Source organism: Haliotis rufescens, unplaced genomic scaffold, assembly GCF_023055435.1.
Source record: "Haliotis rufescens isolate VD_foot unplaced genomic scaffold, xgHalRufe1.0.p SCAF_9, whole genome shotgun sequence".
In the NCBI taxonomy this organism is placed as follows: Eukaryota; Metazoa; Mollusca; class Gastropoda; order Lepetellida; family Haliotidae; genus Haliotis; species Haliotis rufescens.
The window spans coordinates 18,856,847-18,870,836 of NW_025964383.1; the positions used below are offsets into that span (position 1 = coordinate 18,856,847).

Here is a 13,990-nt window from a genome sequence, read left to right on the forward strand (position 1 = left end):
GTAATGCCCTGAAAAATAGCGTTACCGTTATTATAGCTAAAATGGATAGAATTATAATTCTTACACACCTGTGGGTGAGAAACCCATGTGAGATAACTGGTATCAAACCACTCTCCTACCCAGAGTTCCATGCGACCGGCCGCCAGCTAGCATAGTACCTCTGCCACAGGCCAGCGCCATGTGACGATTCGTCACATCTTTCACAGTCCATTCAAGATATTGCATATGCTTTTCATCCGTTTCATGTTTGACAAGTCTACACATTTTCATAAACAAATGTCAAAGAATGGTTAACTTTCATTGAGAAAGTATGCAAATACGCAAAAATCTACTTGTTTTTGCGTAGTTATCCTATGTTTACATTGGTTGTACGGCTCCACGTGCTGTCATCGAAGCGCAACGGAGAGCTAGCGACACGGTCACTGTGATGCATAAATACATATTGTCATGCAACTCACTGTCGCAGTTGTAGTAGCATATCTATATAGTTATGCAAAACAATATGTAAAGCGCCCCCAAATACTTACATTAGTCCGTTCTATACTGATTTCTGAAAAAGCGCGTTTGTTTACAAACAAGAGAAAAGTCCGGTCACGTGATATGCAAATTAGCCTGTGGCAGTGGTGTTATGCTGAGTCACCACTGCGACGGAGTGTGTGAGATCGAATTCCAGGCCCGTGACTGGCTACTCCATGGTGATGACATGAGGTCAGATGATGACGGACTACTTTCTTTAGTGAAAGTCATTATTAAGTTGCTCGTGCTTCAGTCGAATGTTCACCAACGTCTGGATTGAACAACAGGACCGTGTAGATCTAATTAATAATAAAAATAAACAAACTCGTCCTCGTCTGCGAGTTTGTTTGTTATTATTATCAGTTACATTATCTGTTGTTATGTCAACGTTATCGTTTTTCAGAGTGTAAACCAACCCCCTGGATGCCACAGCGACAGATATGTCTCCCCTCTTCAACCCTCACTTCGAAGTCGAATAAGATTAAAAAAAACATCACGAAAACTAAATACACTTCACAGTTTTGAATCAACGCTTCTGTTTATCATTTCTACTGTCATTTTAGGCAAAGCAGAATTACTGAAAGTGACTTATGAAAATTGGGTACATTGTAAATCTCGCCAAATCACAATTAACGGCGTTATTTACTGTGTTTAAAAATCTAAACATCGGATATTTACTCGAATAATTAAAGTAGAAAAATAGCATATTAGTGATCACGGGTATCAAATCTAATAACAATTCTGCAACGTCGCTGATAAGCCTAGAATCGTTTAGAATGTTTTGGAAAATACGCATACACGAACGCCGAAGTGTACGTTCCTCCATATTGGATTGTGTTTACAAAATGCCGGTTATGAGACGCCTATAGATGAGTTGCAGATCCGCAATGACTCAGCATTAACCATAGTAACCCACGCGCAGAACAGGAACTTCCGAGCATGCGTACTTCGCTGTGCGGCAAAAACACACGGAAGTGCCCTACGTTTTTTCCGCCACAAATCAACGTCACACCAGCGATTCTATTGTATCATTTCTTCGTACCAAATGCCTGCCAGTTGCTGCGCTATCGGCTGCAGTAATCGTGGGGGTGGGGAAAATCACCATAAATTCTTTCGAATTCCGAAAGAGGAAGATGTTCGTAAGAAATGGATTTTTGCCATTCGCCGCAAAGACTGGACACCAACCGAATATTCCCGCATTTGCAACGAGCATTTTCAGAAAGGTATGGCAATATATATATTTTTTATCTTTTGACTTGATGGTACATTCTTTTCGTCATCTAAAAGGTAGATATTTTCATAAAATGAAGGTCTGGTAACAAAACTCATTTTGTCATGACCTAGATCATATGACACATTGGCGTTCAAAGTGACGTGAAGGGAAGTAACTCCAAAGTTGGTATCTCATGAACATCTTTGCTAGCTGGGCCCGTGGCTACGGTAGAGTGTTAGGAACTGAAGAAGATTATGTATAATTGTAGTTAACTTATGTTTGTTATGACGCAGCTTTAATTACATTTAATCAATTCTTTTATTACACTAACAACAATGACATACTGTTTTTGGTTGCCTAATAGATCAAGGTTGGGTAGATATCTAAATGGATTTTTATATTGATCTACCTGGTATTTTAGAATTAAATGTACGTTTGTCTTAAGACTTTCTTATAAATTGTGCATTTTCTTTTACTTGCAAAGGTCGTCCCTCAAAGGATCCAAATGATGCGGACTATGTGCCAAGTCTGTTTTCCTTCAAAACAGAGAATGCTGCTACCACAAAACAGAGAATAAACAGGCAGAACCGTTTGAAAGAGAGGCAAGAGAACGCTCAGCGCAGTGTAGCTGCATCAGCTCTTCTGTCTATTGCTAGTGTAAGTGTTCACTGATGTATTACTTTCATGGAATACCATATACCTTTTAGTTTAGTGTAAGTAAAATTATACTTTACATACTATAGTAATCTTCCAGGGTGAGGCCTTGTGCTTTTAGCTCCTAAATTTGAAAAAAACCACCACATTTTCAAATATAATGGGACATTGTAACATTGTGCTGTACGGGCCAGTGTGGTTGTACCTCTAGTTATTTGAAATTTTCACATAAGGGCCCCATGTCAGAAAATTCCTAGAGTGAACCCTGATCTTCTCACAGTTACTTGTTTTCTTGAACATGTTGAAGATAATTTTGTACTGTTTAAATTAAAAATACACATATTATGTAAAAAAAAATACAATTGTAAATTATGTTGTTTTTGTCAACTACAAATATTTGATTGTAAAAGACAGTATGTGTATCACAAAAGAGTTTGATAATGTGCATAATTACAAAGCATGTCTGTGCTAAGTTGTAAAGACTTATATTGTTTCTGCAGATTGATGATGATAACAGCCCTGTCAGTGTGAGTGTCCAGACTGATCCAATGATGACAGCTCGATCTTGCTATCCTGCATCATCGCAGACTAACATACAGAACCGCGAGATCGAAGACCTGCTTTCCTGGAAAGAATATGCCTTGCATCTTGAGATGACCAACCGTGTCCAGGAGAAGTACATCAGCACATTGGAAAAGCAAGTTGACCTCACACAGACCCTAGTTCAGTCCTTACAAGTTGACATATGTAAATTGAAGAAAACTGTATCAGAGCTTAAAGTGGAAAATACCAGAGTATGCTGCATGAAGAACATTAAAAAAACTAATGACAAACAGTTGTCATTTTATACAGGTCTACAGAATGTTAGTGTATTTATGGACATTTGCAGCGAAACTTCTCATCATGTCAATAGGAAGAAGAACAAGCTTTCTGATGAGGATGAACTCCTCCTAACTCTGATGAAATTGAGGAAGAATTTATGCATGCAGGACTTGGCATACAGGTTTGGTATATCTAAGTCATCGGCTACGAGGATCTTTCACGCATGGCTTGATGTACTGTACATCCACCTTGGAAGACTAGTGTTGTGGCCTGATACTATTGAAATGCACCTACCCAAGTGTTTCCGCAACAAGATTTTCAGAAGAGTAAGATGCATCATTGACTGTACAGAAATCTTCATCGAGAGAGCCAGTAACAACAAAGCCAGATCCCAGACTTACTCAAGGTACAAGCAGCACAACACAGTGAAGTTCCTTATTGGTATCAGTCCATCAGGAGCCATCATCTTTCTGTCCCCTGTATGGGGTGGACGAGCCAGTGACAAGATCATAACTCTCACAAGTGGCATCATTGACAAGTTTGTGCCAGGTACACATGAATCAATGGTATTTGTAAAATAATTTGGATATATATTTCCTGATATAGTTTTATTCGCGAGGAAATTGGTATTTTATCAATGAAGCATTGAATCAGGGTTGCATATAGATAGTTTTAGCTAGAGACATTTTTATTAAGATTTCATAAAATAATTAGTGCAAATGTTCCAAGGAATCTTGAATATATTTTGATTACATTCTTGGCATAGTACATTTTGAAAATATGATGTGTATTTGTGCATGTATAAATGTAGGCAGTAATTATTATATAACTAGAAGTTGTATACATTTCTACAGGTGATGTTGTTCTGGCTGACAGGGGCTTTTTCATCGACACTGAATTAGCAACTCGAGGGGCACAGCTTATGGTACCAGCGTACACAAAAGGCAAGAACCAGCTGTCAAGACAAGAAGTTGAAACATCCAGAGTATATTCCAATGTGCGGATACATGTAGAGCGAGTGATTAACCGTTTGAAAGACTGGGGTGTGATGAAAGGTCCTCTCCCTATCACTCTTGTCAAGAAAGCGAACACTTCAACAGAGACCACTGTTGGAAAGATGGTTCAAGTATGCGCAGCTCTTGTGAACCTGTGTCCTCCAATACTAGAATAGTGGTCTACATAGTATACATGTATATAACATAAGTATTGGTAATGAAGTTGTGCTGAGTAGTGGATCAATTTCAGTTGACATGATAAACATAATTGATCCTAGTACTATTGCTATGTTCTATATCCTTGTTCTGCTAAGTTAGTTTTGAACAAGTAGATGTTAAATTACCGGTACATCGTAAACACTTTTTGATACAAAAAAAAGGAACTGTTGATGTTATCAACATTTATTAATGTACAGATATATTCAGCTTTTTGTCTTAATATTTCATTTATCATGACAGGTGAATTATATACGCATTGAAGCACATGTAACACGTGTGGCGTCTCCTTGGGCAAGTGACTTTGTTTGAAATGTGCCTCTCTTCACCTAGCAGTGAATGGTTACCCGTTAGGATGAGATGACAATGTGGTTGTTAACCTTCTATCGCCTAAAAGGCAGCTTGGGTTGTATACTGTAAACAGGGAATTTTTTGCGACCGTTTTATTATTGCGAGTTTTGCGAACGAGACTCAATCGCAAAAATTAAAAAAGCAAAAATAAGTATAAATAATACATACATACTTTATTCATTGCAACACGTCATCAAACGTTGAAATCTTCAACCAGAACCACAAGTTACTCAATAAGTTAAAAACACAAATGAATGCAGAATGGTCACACAATACATCACAAATGACAGTGTTAACAGACCAATTAGTGTCACTGTTACCTCACAGTAATCAATTATCAACACATCAACTCGCAAAAATATCTCGTCGCAGTATTGTCTTTGGTGTGGTATTCGGAATATTTTAACGGCGAAGAAATAAAGCTGTTTACAGTAATCCCCAGGGAGCTGAGAATGATTCTTGAGTGCACATTGACCCAGTGACCAGGGTAATAGCGCTTTGAGCATGCCCCTGAGTGGGGTGGAAACATGTGCAATATAAATAGCATATTATTATTATAATTATTTATCACATATAAACAAACTAAGAAATTAGGTGTTTATATTTGCTGCATATCACTCTTTCCACACAAGTGCTACAACTTAAGTGCTTCCAAACATAATTATTGATGTGTGATGTGTAACAATAAGTTCATGAACAACTGAACATGATGTAGACAAATGGGAAAAAAATTAATTGATGAACTTTGAGATTTAATTTAGTGTACTTTGGCTTTGTAGGGTACTATAAATGGACAGTAACATTAAAAATGCATTTATGTACATTTGTTTGTTTGTTGTTTAACTCTGCAATCAGTAATATTTTAGCTATATGACAGCTGTCTGTAAATAATTGAGTCTGGACCAGACAATCCAGTGATTGACATCATGAGCATCGATCCACACAATTGGGATATGATGACACAGTTCAAACAAATCAGCGAGCCTGACCACCCGATCCCGTTTGTCGCCTCTTACCACAAGCATTGATGTACATACATTGCATTGTATTATTCATACATTATGCAGCGACGCCTTTCTCTGGATACTGGGTGAGCATGGTTCATCTTATGGTCATGTGCTCTAGTCAGTAGTTCAGGTAAAACAATTCTCAAAAAGTAGAAATCTAATTTCACTTTCAGTGAGTTCCAAAATGTAGTGTCTTTTATGACACGTTCAATATGGATACCCTTTCTGGACCAGACAACAAAGTCACAATAATTCATATCACAGACATGTAACTGGCCTTGCACCTGATGATAATAATTGTGGCTGGTTTGAAGCGAGTTTATACAAACAGGATCATATTTTACATGAGGTTTTAGATAGAACTGATTATCACAAATTTCACAAGGATGCTGGTCTCTGTATTTAAAGAGACACTTAACCTCCACAAGACCCTTACCACAACAGTCACATGTCACATATGAGTCAGGTGTAGCACCTAAGTGGGGGAAATCTGGGTTGATGACAAAACCGGATTTCTGTAAGACAAGGTTGGTATGACCAGACATCATAATAGTTTTATATTGATCAAGAGCGTCATTTTCGTGGTCCAAACCCCACCCACAGGGAGCATACACTCTAGCTTGGTCATGTTTATTACTGTCAGAGTCAGTAGTTTGGTCATATTGCATTGTCTTTTTCAATAATGAAACCTGACTGGGTTTACACTGACAATGATAAATACTCCCAAAATTAGAGGCAGTTAAACGTCCTATTCTGTACTCAAACCAGGTAGCTGATCCACTCTGACAGATGGTTTCTTTCTCCAACACTGTAGCTTCCTGCTGTGTTATTTTTAACTCATCAGAAAAAACATTCTCACATTTACATTTCAACTCTGCCTCAGTCAAATGTTTATATTTCTCATCAAATAAAAGTGATAGTGGAGAAGGAAGTTGGGCATGTTCTTCTTGGGACCAGTCGGTAATAACAGGGTTAGTAATAGTAAATATGGCTGCGGAGGGTACACTTTTTCTCAACTTTACTAAAAGACTAGAACTATCTGCAAATTTAACTGGTTGTCTCTGGGCCAGAGGTGGTGCCAAGTGCACCTTCTTGACTTTGGAGAAGTTTATGTCTGCAACCATAGCTGGTTCAACCTGAAAAAAATATTCACATACAGTTGCTGAAAGGAATTTCACATTTAAGTTAAAAAATCACATTACACAGTTATAAAATACTGACATGTTTTCAAACTTGTCTGTCTTGAGGAAAAATACAAATCAGCCTGATATTTAAACCACCAACACACACTTGCAAATATTCTAAATTATGTTTTATAAGGCTTAAAAAAAGAAAAAAGAATTGGCTCTCAGGCAATGGTTTTTGAAAATATAGTGTGGGTGGGCGGTGTCTTTTTTGTTGTTGTTATTGTACAAACTAGTATATGACCAATAAACAGTTGTGTAATCAATAATACAATTGTGTACAATCAACCAGGGAAATGGCCTCCCTACATAATTGTATTCCTTGATGAGTAAAATACTGGAATACAGTTGGATTTCTTAAATAAAAAATTTGAAATAAACACGAAACATACAGCGAACTTTATGAAAATGCGGGCGGTGCCTGAGAACCAACACTATTATTTTTTTTAGACTAAGTCAGTAATGTAATTCAACAATGAAAAAGTTTTCAACCTCCATAACCAATTTGTTTAAAACGTTATAAAGGAATATGGGACAAACTGTGGTTTAAAATCAACACCAATATATTGTTCTTTCAATTTTCATATTTTGCATTTTACCTTCTTTGTGAATGTCTGATTCCAGGAACAGGGCATGGACGTACAGGAAACTTTGTTGTACTCAAATCGTACACAGGCCTCCACTTTAAATAGGATACCAGCAACATGTGAACAGACTTCACCCAATCTGAATTTGAACAAACATTTAACTAAACTTTGAACAATTAATTTACAAATTTTTTCTGAAATATATGAAATTGAGTACAATGGGATTTATTTACCACAACAGATGATCATATTTGAAAGAAAACCTATTTACAGAAATATTTATTAAATAAATAAATCTAATACCCTGCCATGCATGTATAGTGTGCACACTCCACCCTGCCACTCTTATCCAGACCAACCCAGGCTTCATGGGGCTTCTCTGTCACAGCTTGGGATCTGTGAACCTTGGCCTGAAAAATCAATCAACATTTAAAAAAATTATATATTGCTGTCACAGACATTCATGCGATTGGTTGATTATAATATTTGATATTCAGTGGTTTCTAAATAAGATCTTTTTTTTTGTTTACACACAAACTATGGATTAAGAGTACACTGACCATGGAAAACACATACTATGGCGCCGCATAGAATTATATGCCACGATATATAGGCCTTATATAATGCATGTTCAGATAAAAATATTAACATTGATGACTTACCTTAATTATGCACTTGGTCTGTGAAGAGTTGTACCTGATGAGACACGTATGAACCCATCCACTTTCAAACAAAGTATAGGCCTCTAGTGAACGAAAACATCGCAAACTCTTTCTGGTAAAAGGACCAGGCGAATCTATTAGATACGTGTACAGGTCGCCATACTGCAAGTTTGGCCACTGTGAAACGTCGTCAATCCAGTACTTATTAATGATATATGGTTCCCAATCTAGCGAAAATCCAAGTAAATTAAGTTTTTCTTCGTAACGAAGCTTGTCTACTGCACAAAGATGTTTGTAGTAGGTACTCATGATAAATGTGTAAACACGGAACGTAAATACGGCAGCGCGAAGTTTGACAGCTCTGACCTTGACAGCGCGGTTCACTTCCGTGGTCTTTTGCCGCACGCACGATGCGCATGCGCGACCGGAGACGGAACAGCAAGTCTGCTGCAACTCATCTATTAGATCACGTATATTTCAAACTCAGAAGCCGTAAAGCTTTCCGTCCTGTGTGACGCCATGACTGACGCTAAATCACGCACGACGACGGTACTAGTTATCTGCATTTCTGACTAATTCCCATTGTCACATTGGAAAACATGGTAAACAAATAACAGTACGCAGATTGTCAGAATGTTTCTGATTACTTACGTGACACATTTATGTATATACGATCCCTCAATCAACGAAAATCCTCCTCTGGAAATCCCGCATACGGTTGTCAGTGAACACGCCATTTTGTAAAAGTCGGTCACCGGTAGTGATGTCATACGGAAGTAAACATTGTTGTACGTATTTGGTAATTTCTTTGAGGTGTACACTTTTTACTCGGCACCCAGAGTGTTCTTTGTTTTTGTCTAGTTTGCATTACCATCGCCTTGATAATCTACAGATATGGCGGAAACCTTTTTGTGTAGGGTCACATTATTTATGAGCAGTAAGCAGTACATAGGATGACGTCACTTATGACAGTGGTGTTATGTATTAATGCGCTACTGCAATCATGAGAATAGACAAAATGCATCGGTTCGATGCCAAAAAGGTGCGATTTTAGGGTGTGTAAGAAACAGATTACTGCACTCGTGCCTGTCAGACACCACTGATCTCACAACTCGTTATTACAAAGCGTATGTAACTCGCTTTCGCTCGTTAGATACGTTTTGAAACAACTCGTTGTAAGATCAATGGTATCTGACAGACACTCCTGTAGTAATCTCTACTTAAACCACTCGTATGTTATCAAAAATGAGCGGGCCACTTAACTTAACTGTAACTTGATAATACCCCCATATTTCTTGTTGTTGTGTGACGTCATAGGATAGGGATAGGTGACGTCTCTTTCAATAGTGACGTCATCTGGTTTGTTCTATGACGTTTCCATGTTTGTAAAAGTGGGTCAGTGACATTCGTGTTGATTGCAGTAAATGTTTGAAAACCGATATTGTTGTTTCTTTTTATTTGATAACAAATTCCATCCATTTTGGCTATAATAAAGGTAACGCTATTTTTCGGGGCATTACCATTTGCAGAAGAGCTCGATCTTTTCAACTGCCCTCCTTCGTCGGGCAGTTAATGGAAAACCTCGGGCTTCTGCAAATGATAATGCCCCGAAAAATAGCGTTACCCTTATGATATACTCTCCGCGTCATGCTTCAACTCCAGGGAAACTGGGCACGAAAGTCCGATGTCTACATTGATGTAGGTTCTATAGACGTTGTTCCTCATGTGTTGTCCCTTTCTCCTTAAACTCTAATGGATGGCACCAACGATGCTGATTGTTTTTGGGACAGAAGCGTCTAGTCCTCCATTTCTTTACCGTGTTTTATTCATTGAATGACTTCTAAATGGAGACCATCCACGACTTGTAAATGGAGATCATTCTTGACGTACTTGTAAACGAAGATCATCCATGACGTGAAAATGGAGATCATTCATGACGTACTTGTAAATGAAGAACATTTATGACGTAATTATGAATGATGTCCATTTACAAGTACGTCATGAATGATGTTCATTTACAAGTACGTCATGAATGATCTCCATTTTCACGCCATGTACTTGTAAATGAAGATCATTCATGACTTGTAAATGGAGGTCATTCACAATTTGTAAATGAAGATCATTCATGACGTAATTGTAACTGAATATCATTCATGGCTTGTTAATGGAGATCACCTATGACTTGAAAATGGAGATAGTTCTTGACTTGTAAATGGAAATAACCCATGACTTCTAAATGGAGATGTGCCACGTATCAGATACCGGAGTATGTATTCCAAGTTTGTGTTTTCCCCAGCGCCTATTATATACTGTCGTCTAGTGGAGGTAATACGGTATTATGAGTATGTTGTTATACCGCTTTACGAAATAAGTGTCACGATGTATTCGTTAAATCAGTTGTAGATAATGATGATTATGATGATTCTTAAGTTCACGGACTTGTAGAATTGTAGACTTCTCGGATACGTGAAGATCCGGTTTAAAATAGGTCTTCAGCAACCCATGCTTGTCGTAGGAGGCGATAACGGGATCGGGTGGTCAGGCTCGCTGACTTGGTTGATGCAATTCATCGCACCCCAGTTGCGTAGATCGATGCTGATGTCAATCACCTGTCTGTCAAGACACGATTATTTACAGACCGCCGTCATAAAGCTGGAATATTGCAGAGTACGGCGTTAAACAACAAATAAAGAAATAAAATATCGGAGATTTTACGAGAGCTTCTAGTACAGCCGATGTTGTGCTCGGAATTTTAGAAAACCCGTGTTCTGCACGATCTGCAGTGTTGAAAACTGTGTCAAGGTCATAGAGTGACATATATTTTCGTTTATCTATAATTGATTCTTATATCTATAGCAAACTGCCGGGCAAACGAAAGGATACACTTTTGGTTGATGGCATCCGTTGTAATATTTTAATTGTATTTAAGATAAGATAAGATAAGATAAGATAAGATAAGGTAAGATAATACTTTATTACCCGATTTTGAGATTTGGTTTACATTTTAGATACATACATGAAAAAATAAATACATATACCAGTTAAAATGACATGTAACAAGAATGAGTTTACTATAGCACTACGCATTGAATAGGTAGAGTGAGTGAGTGAGTTGGGTTTAACGCCGCTTTTAACAGTATTCCAGTCATATCACGGCGTGTCAGCTTAATGTGGGAGGAAAGCCCGAAGTGATGCAGGTCTCAGACGTTTACCACTTCGATGAAACCAACGAGCACGGGTATAGTCTGACAAACCTAGAAACATAATCGGGGCGAACCGGGATTCGAACCCACAATCATAGGTTTCTGGCGTGCCCAAGGGACGCAACTCTGCACAGCGAATTGCGGCGCCTTAGACGACTGGGCCACCCGTGCCCCCAGAGGTATGTGGGACTTAACTAGATGAAGTATGAATAAGTTAGGTTAATGACAACACTTATCTCAACCAATCACATAAACATCTTTTTCAGATCACATTTACATTCTACCAACACAATAATGCTTGATTCGGATCGGTCAAAAAAAGACCAAGGTCAGGTGCCGTATTCGACGTACTGGTGCCACCCGTGCCCCCTTGAATAGGTAGAATGAAGCAATGGAAATATATAAAGCAACTTATGAATTAAAGTGTATGACTACTTGAAATAGGTGTCTTATTCAACAGAAACAAGATTTTAAAACTAATACTAAGGATGATAACGCGGTGAACACTGATGTGGATACAAGACGTAGGAAATGTCCGGAGCTGTAGGTAGAATTTGTACCTCGACAGACACTTCATGTTTTGTTAACTCGAAATCTTTGGTATCGTCGAAACGTGTCGCGTTATCCGTTGTTTGAGATAGGCAGTGTCGAGATGCGTGATGCACGTATTAAGATCCGGCGTAGACTATATCTTCAGCAACCCATGCTTGTCGTAAGAGGCGACTATGCTCGTCGTAAGAGGCGACTAACGGGATCGGGTGGTCAGGCTCGCTGACTTGGTTAATGCATGTCATCGTATCCCAATTACGTAGATCGATGCTCATGATGTCAATCACTGGATTCTTTGGTCCCGACTGGATTATTTACAGACTGCCGTCATGTAGCTGGAATATTGCTGAGTGCGGCGTTCAACAACAAGCAACAACACATACTACGAGTGTTGCTTACTAGTGACTGTTCGACTGTTAGGCGTATCTCAGGTTGTGCGAGTTCTACTTGGATCTGGGGTGGTCGGGTAGCCTAGTGGTTAAAGTGTTCGCTCGTCAAGCCGAAGACCCGGGTTCTTATTCTGACGTGGGAACAATGTGTGAAGCCCATTTCTGGTGTCCACCGCCGTGATATTGCTGGAATATTGCTAAAAGCGGCGTAAAACCATACTCACTCACTCTACTAAAAGTCTTGTATCTGCCTAATGCTTAAACTTGGTTTATAACTTAGTGTTATAAACTCCTTAGACGTCAGTTTAGTTTACCTTAGTCAACAAGACGCCTTAATGCAATGGGTATGCCTGTTATTGGTTTTCTCAACGTCACTCTATACAATTTAATACATCACTCTATACAATTTAATACGAGTCGGTTTGTCTTTGGGCGAGGCGTTACTCCAGCACAGGCAGTGTAATCGTTAGCCCTGTACTGTGACACTGGAATATTGCTGAGTTCGTCCTTAAGCAACAAACAAACATTACAATGATCACAGTATTGTGTATATATAATATTGTATTTATTTATTTATTTTATTATTTTTATTATTATTTCACAATGGATACACTTGTATTTTAATGTGTCTCATAAGCCTAATAGGCTGGATGTACAAGCTTTTGTTCTGACATCGTACTATGCCAAATGTTTTTACCATGACGGCTTGTGCGTGTGACACAAAAATAAACATTTCTCTCTCTCTCTCTCTCTCTCAACATATTTTCTATTTTCAAACTTCATCAATTAGTGCTGTTGGATTCAATGTTCTGTACCTTCCTGCTCGGTCAGGCATGAAGTACATTCCATGAAATTGCTAAACATACCTTTTATTATAAACACAAAACAAATCATGTTCAGTTAGTGAAATATACCTCGATATGTATACATAGTTATATAAGCTGGCGTAACATGTTCCCTGAAATACCCTTGTGGTCCGTTTACCCTAATCGGGATAACTAAAGTACTGTCGGAAATGCTAGCAAAATGCTTGTCTGGCTTTATTTGATAAATACGAAGCATAGGGCAATAAAAAAACTCAAATCTAACTAATTTATCCTAAATGACTCTTTGATTGGCCTAAAAAGGTTCTTTACAACTAAAATGAAGATAAACTTAAATTAAAATTTTAGTGTGTTGTCAAGCATACAGAAACGGCATAGCCTGAGGTCCTAACACCTGTCCCGAGGTGATGACCTCACACCGCCCCGTGCATTCTCACAGGTGCAAATGTCACCCGAGTTGGGGGTGGTCTCAAAATATTGCTGTTATTGTACTTTATTGAGTGAGTGAGTGAGTGAGTGAGTTGGGTTTAACGCCACTTTTAACAGTATTCCAGTTATATCGCGGCGTGTCAGCTTGGAACAGTTGTAGAACAACAAATACTTCTTGATTAAAAAAAACAACCTTCCAATACTGATCCCGTTTCATAGCTTTAACTATTCTATCATTTCCCAAGCAAATGAAGTACTGCAGTACATATCTTAAGTGCTCCCCGCGTCAACGCATATCTCAATAAAGTACGTCGTCTAAGGCGCCGCGATTCGCTGTGCAGAGTCGCGTCCCTTGGGCACGCCAGAAACCTATGATTGTGGGTTCGAAT

At 38.5% G+C, this 13,990-nt stretch overlaps 2 protein-coding genes across 2 annotated transcripts; one reads left to right on the top strand and one right to left on the bottom strand.

The window, feature by feature from the left end:
* Nucleotides 1-1,390: 1,390 nt before the first annotated feature.
* Nucleotides 1,391-5,483, top strand: LOC124126185. The gene is made up of 4 exons (XM_046489557.2): nucleotides 1,391-1,739; nucleotides 2,214-2,386; nucleotides 2,884-3,754; nucleotides 4,060-5,483. Exons 1-4 carry the CDS (start codon nucleotides 1,562-1,564, stop codon nucleotides 4,374-4,376), a joined length of 1,539 nt encoding a protein of 512 aa, XP_046345513.2. The 5' UTR covers nucleotides 1,391-1,561; the 3' UTR covers nucleotides 4,377-5,483.
* LOC124126186 lies at nucleotides 4,920-8,663 on the bottom strand. Its single transcript, XM_048391324.1, has 4 exons — nucleotides 8,208-8,663; nucleotides 7,849-7,955; nucleotides 7,558-7,684; nucleotides 4,920-6,910 (listed from the first exon to the last, which is right to left on the bottom strand). The coding sequence occupies exons 1-4, from the start codon at nucleotides 8,514-8,516 to the stop codon at nucleotides 5,816-5,818; spliced, it is 1,638 nt and encodes a 545-aa protein (XP_048247281.1). The 5' UTR covers nucleotides 8,517-8,663; the 3' UTR covers nucleotides 4,920-5,815.
* Between the last annotated feature and the right edge of the window lie 5,327 nt (nucleotides 8,664-13,990).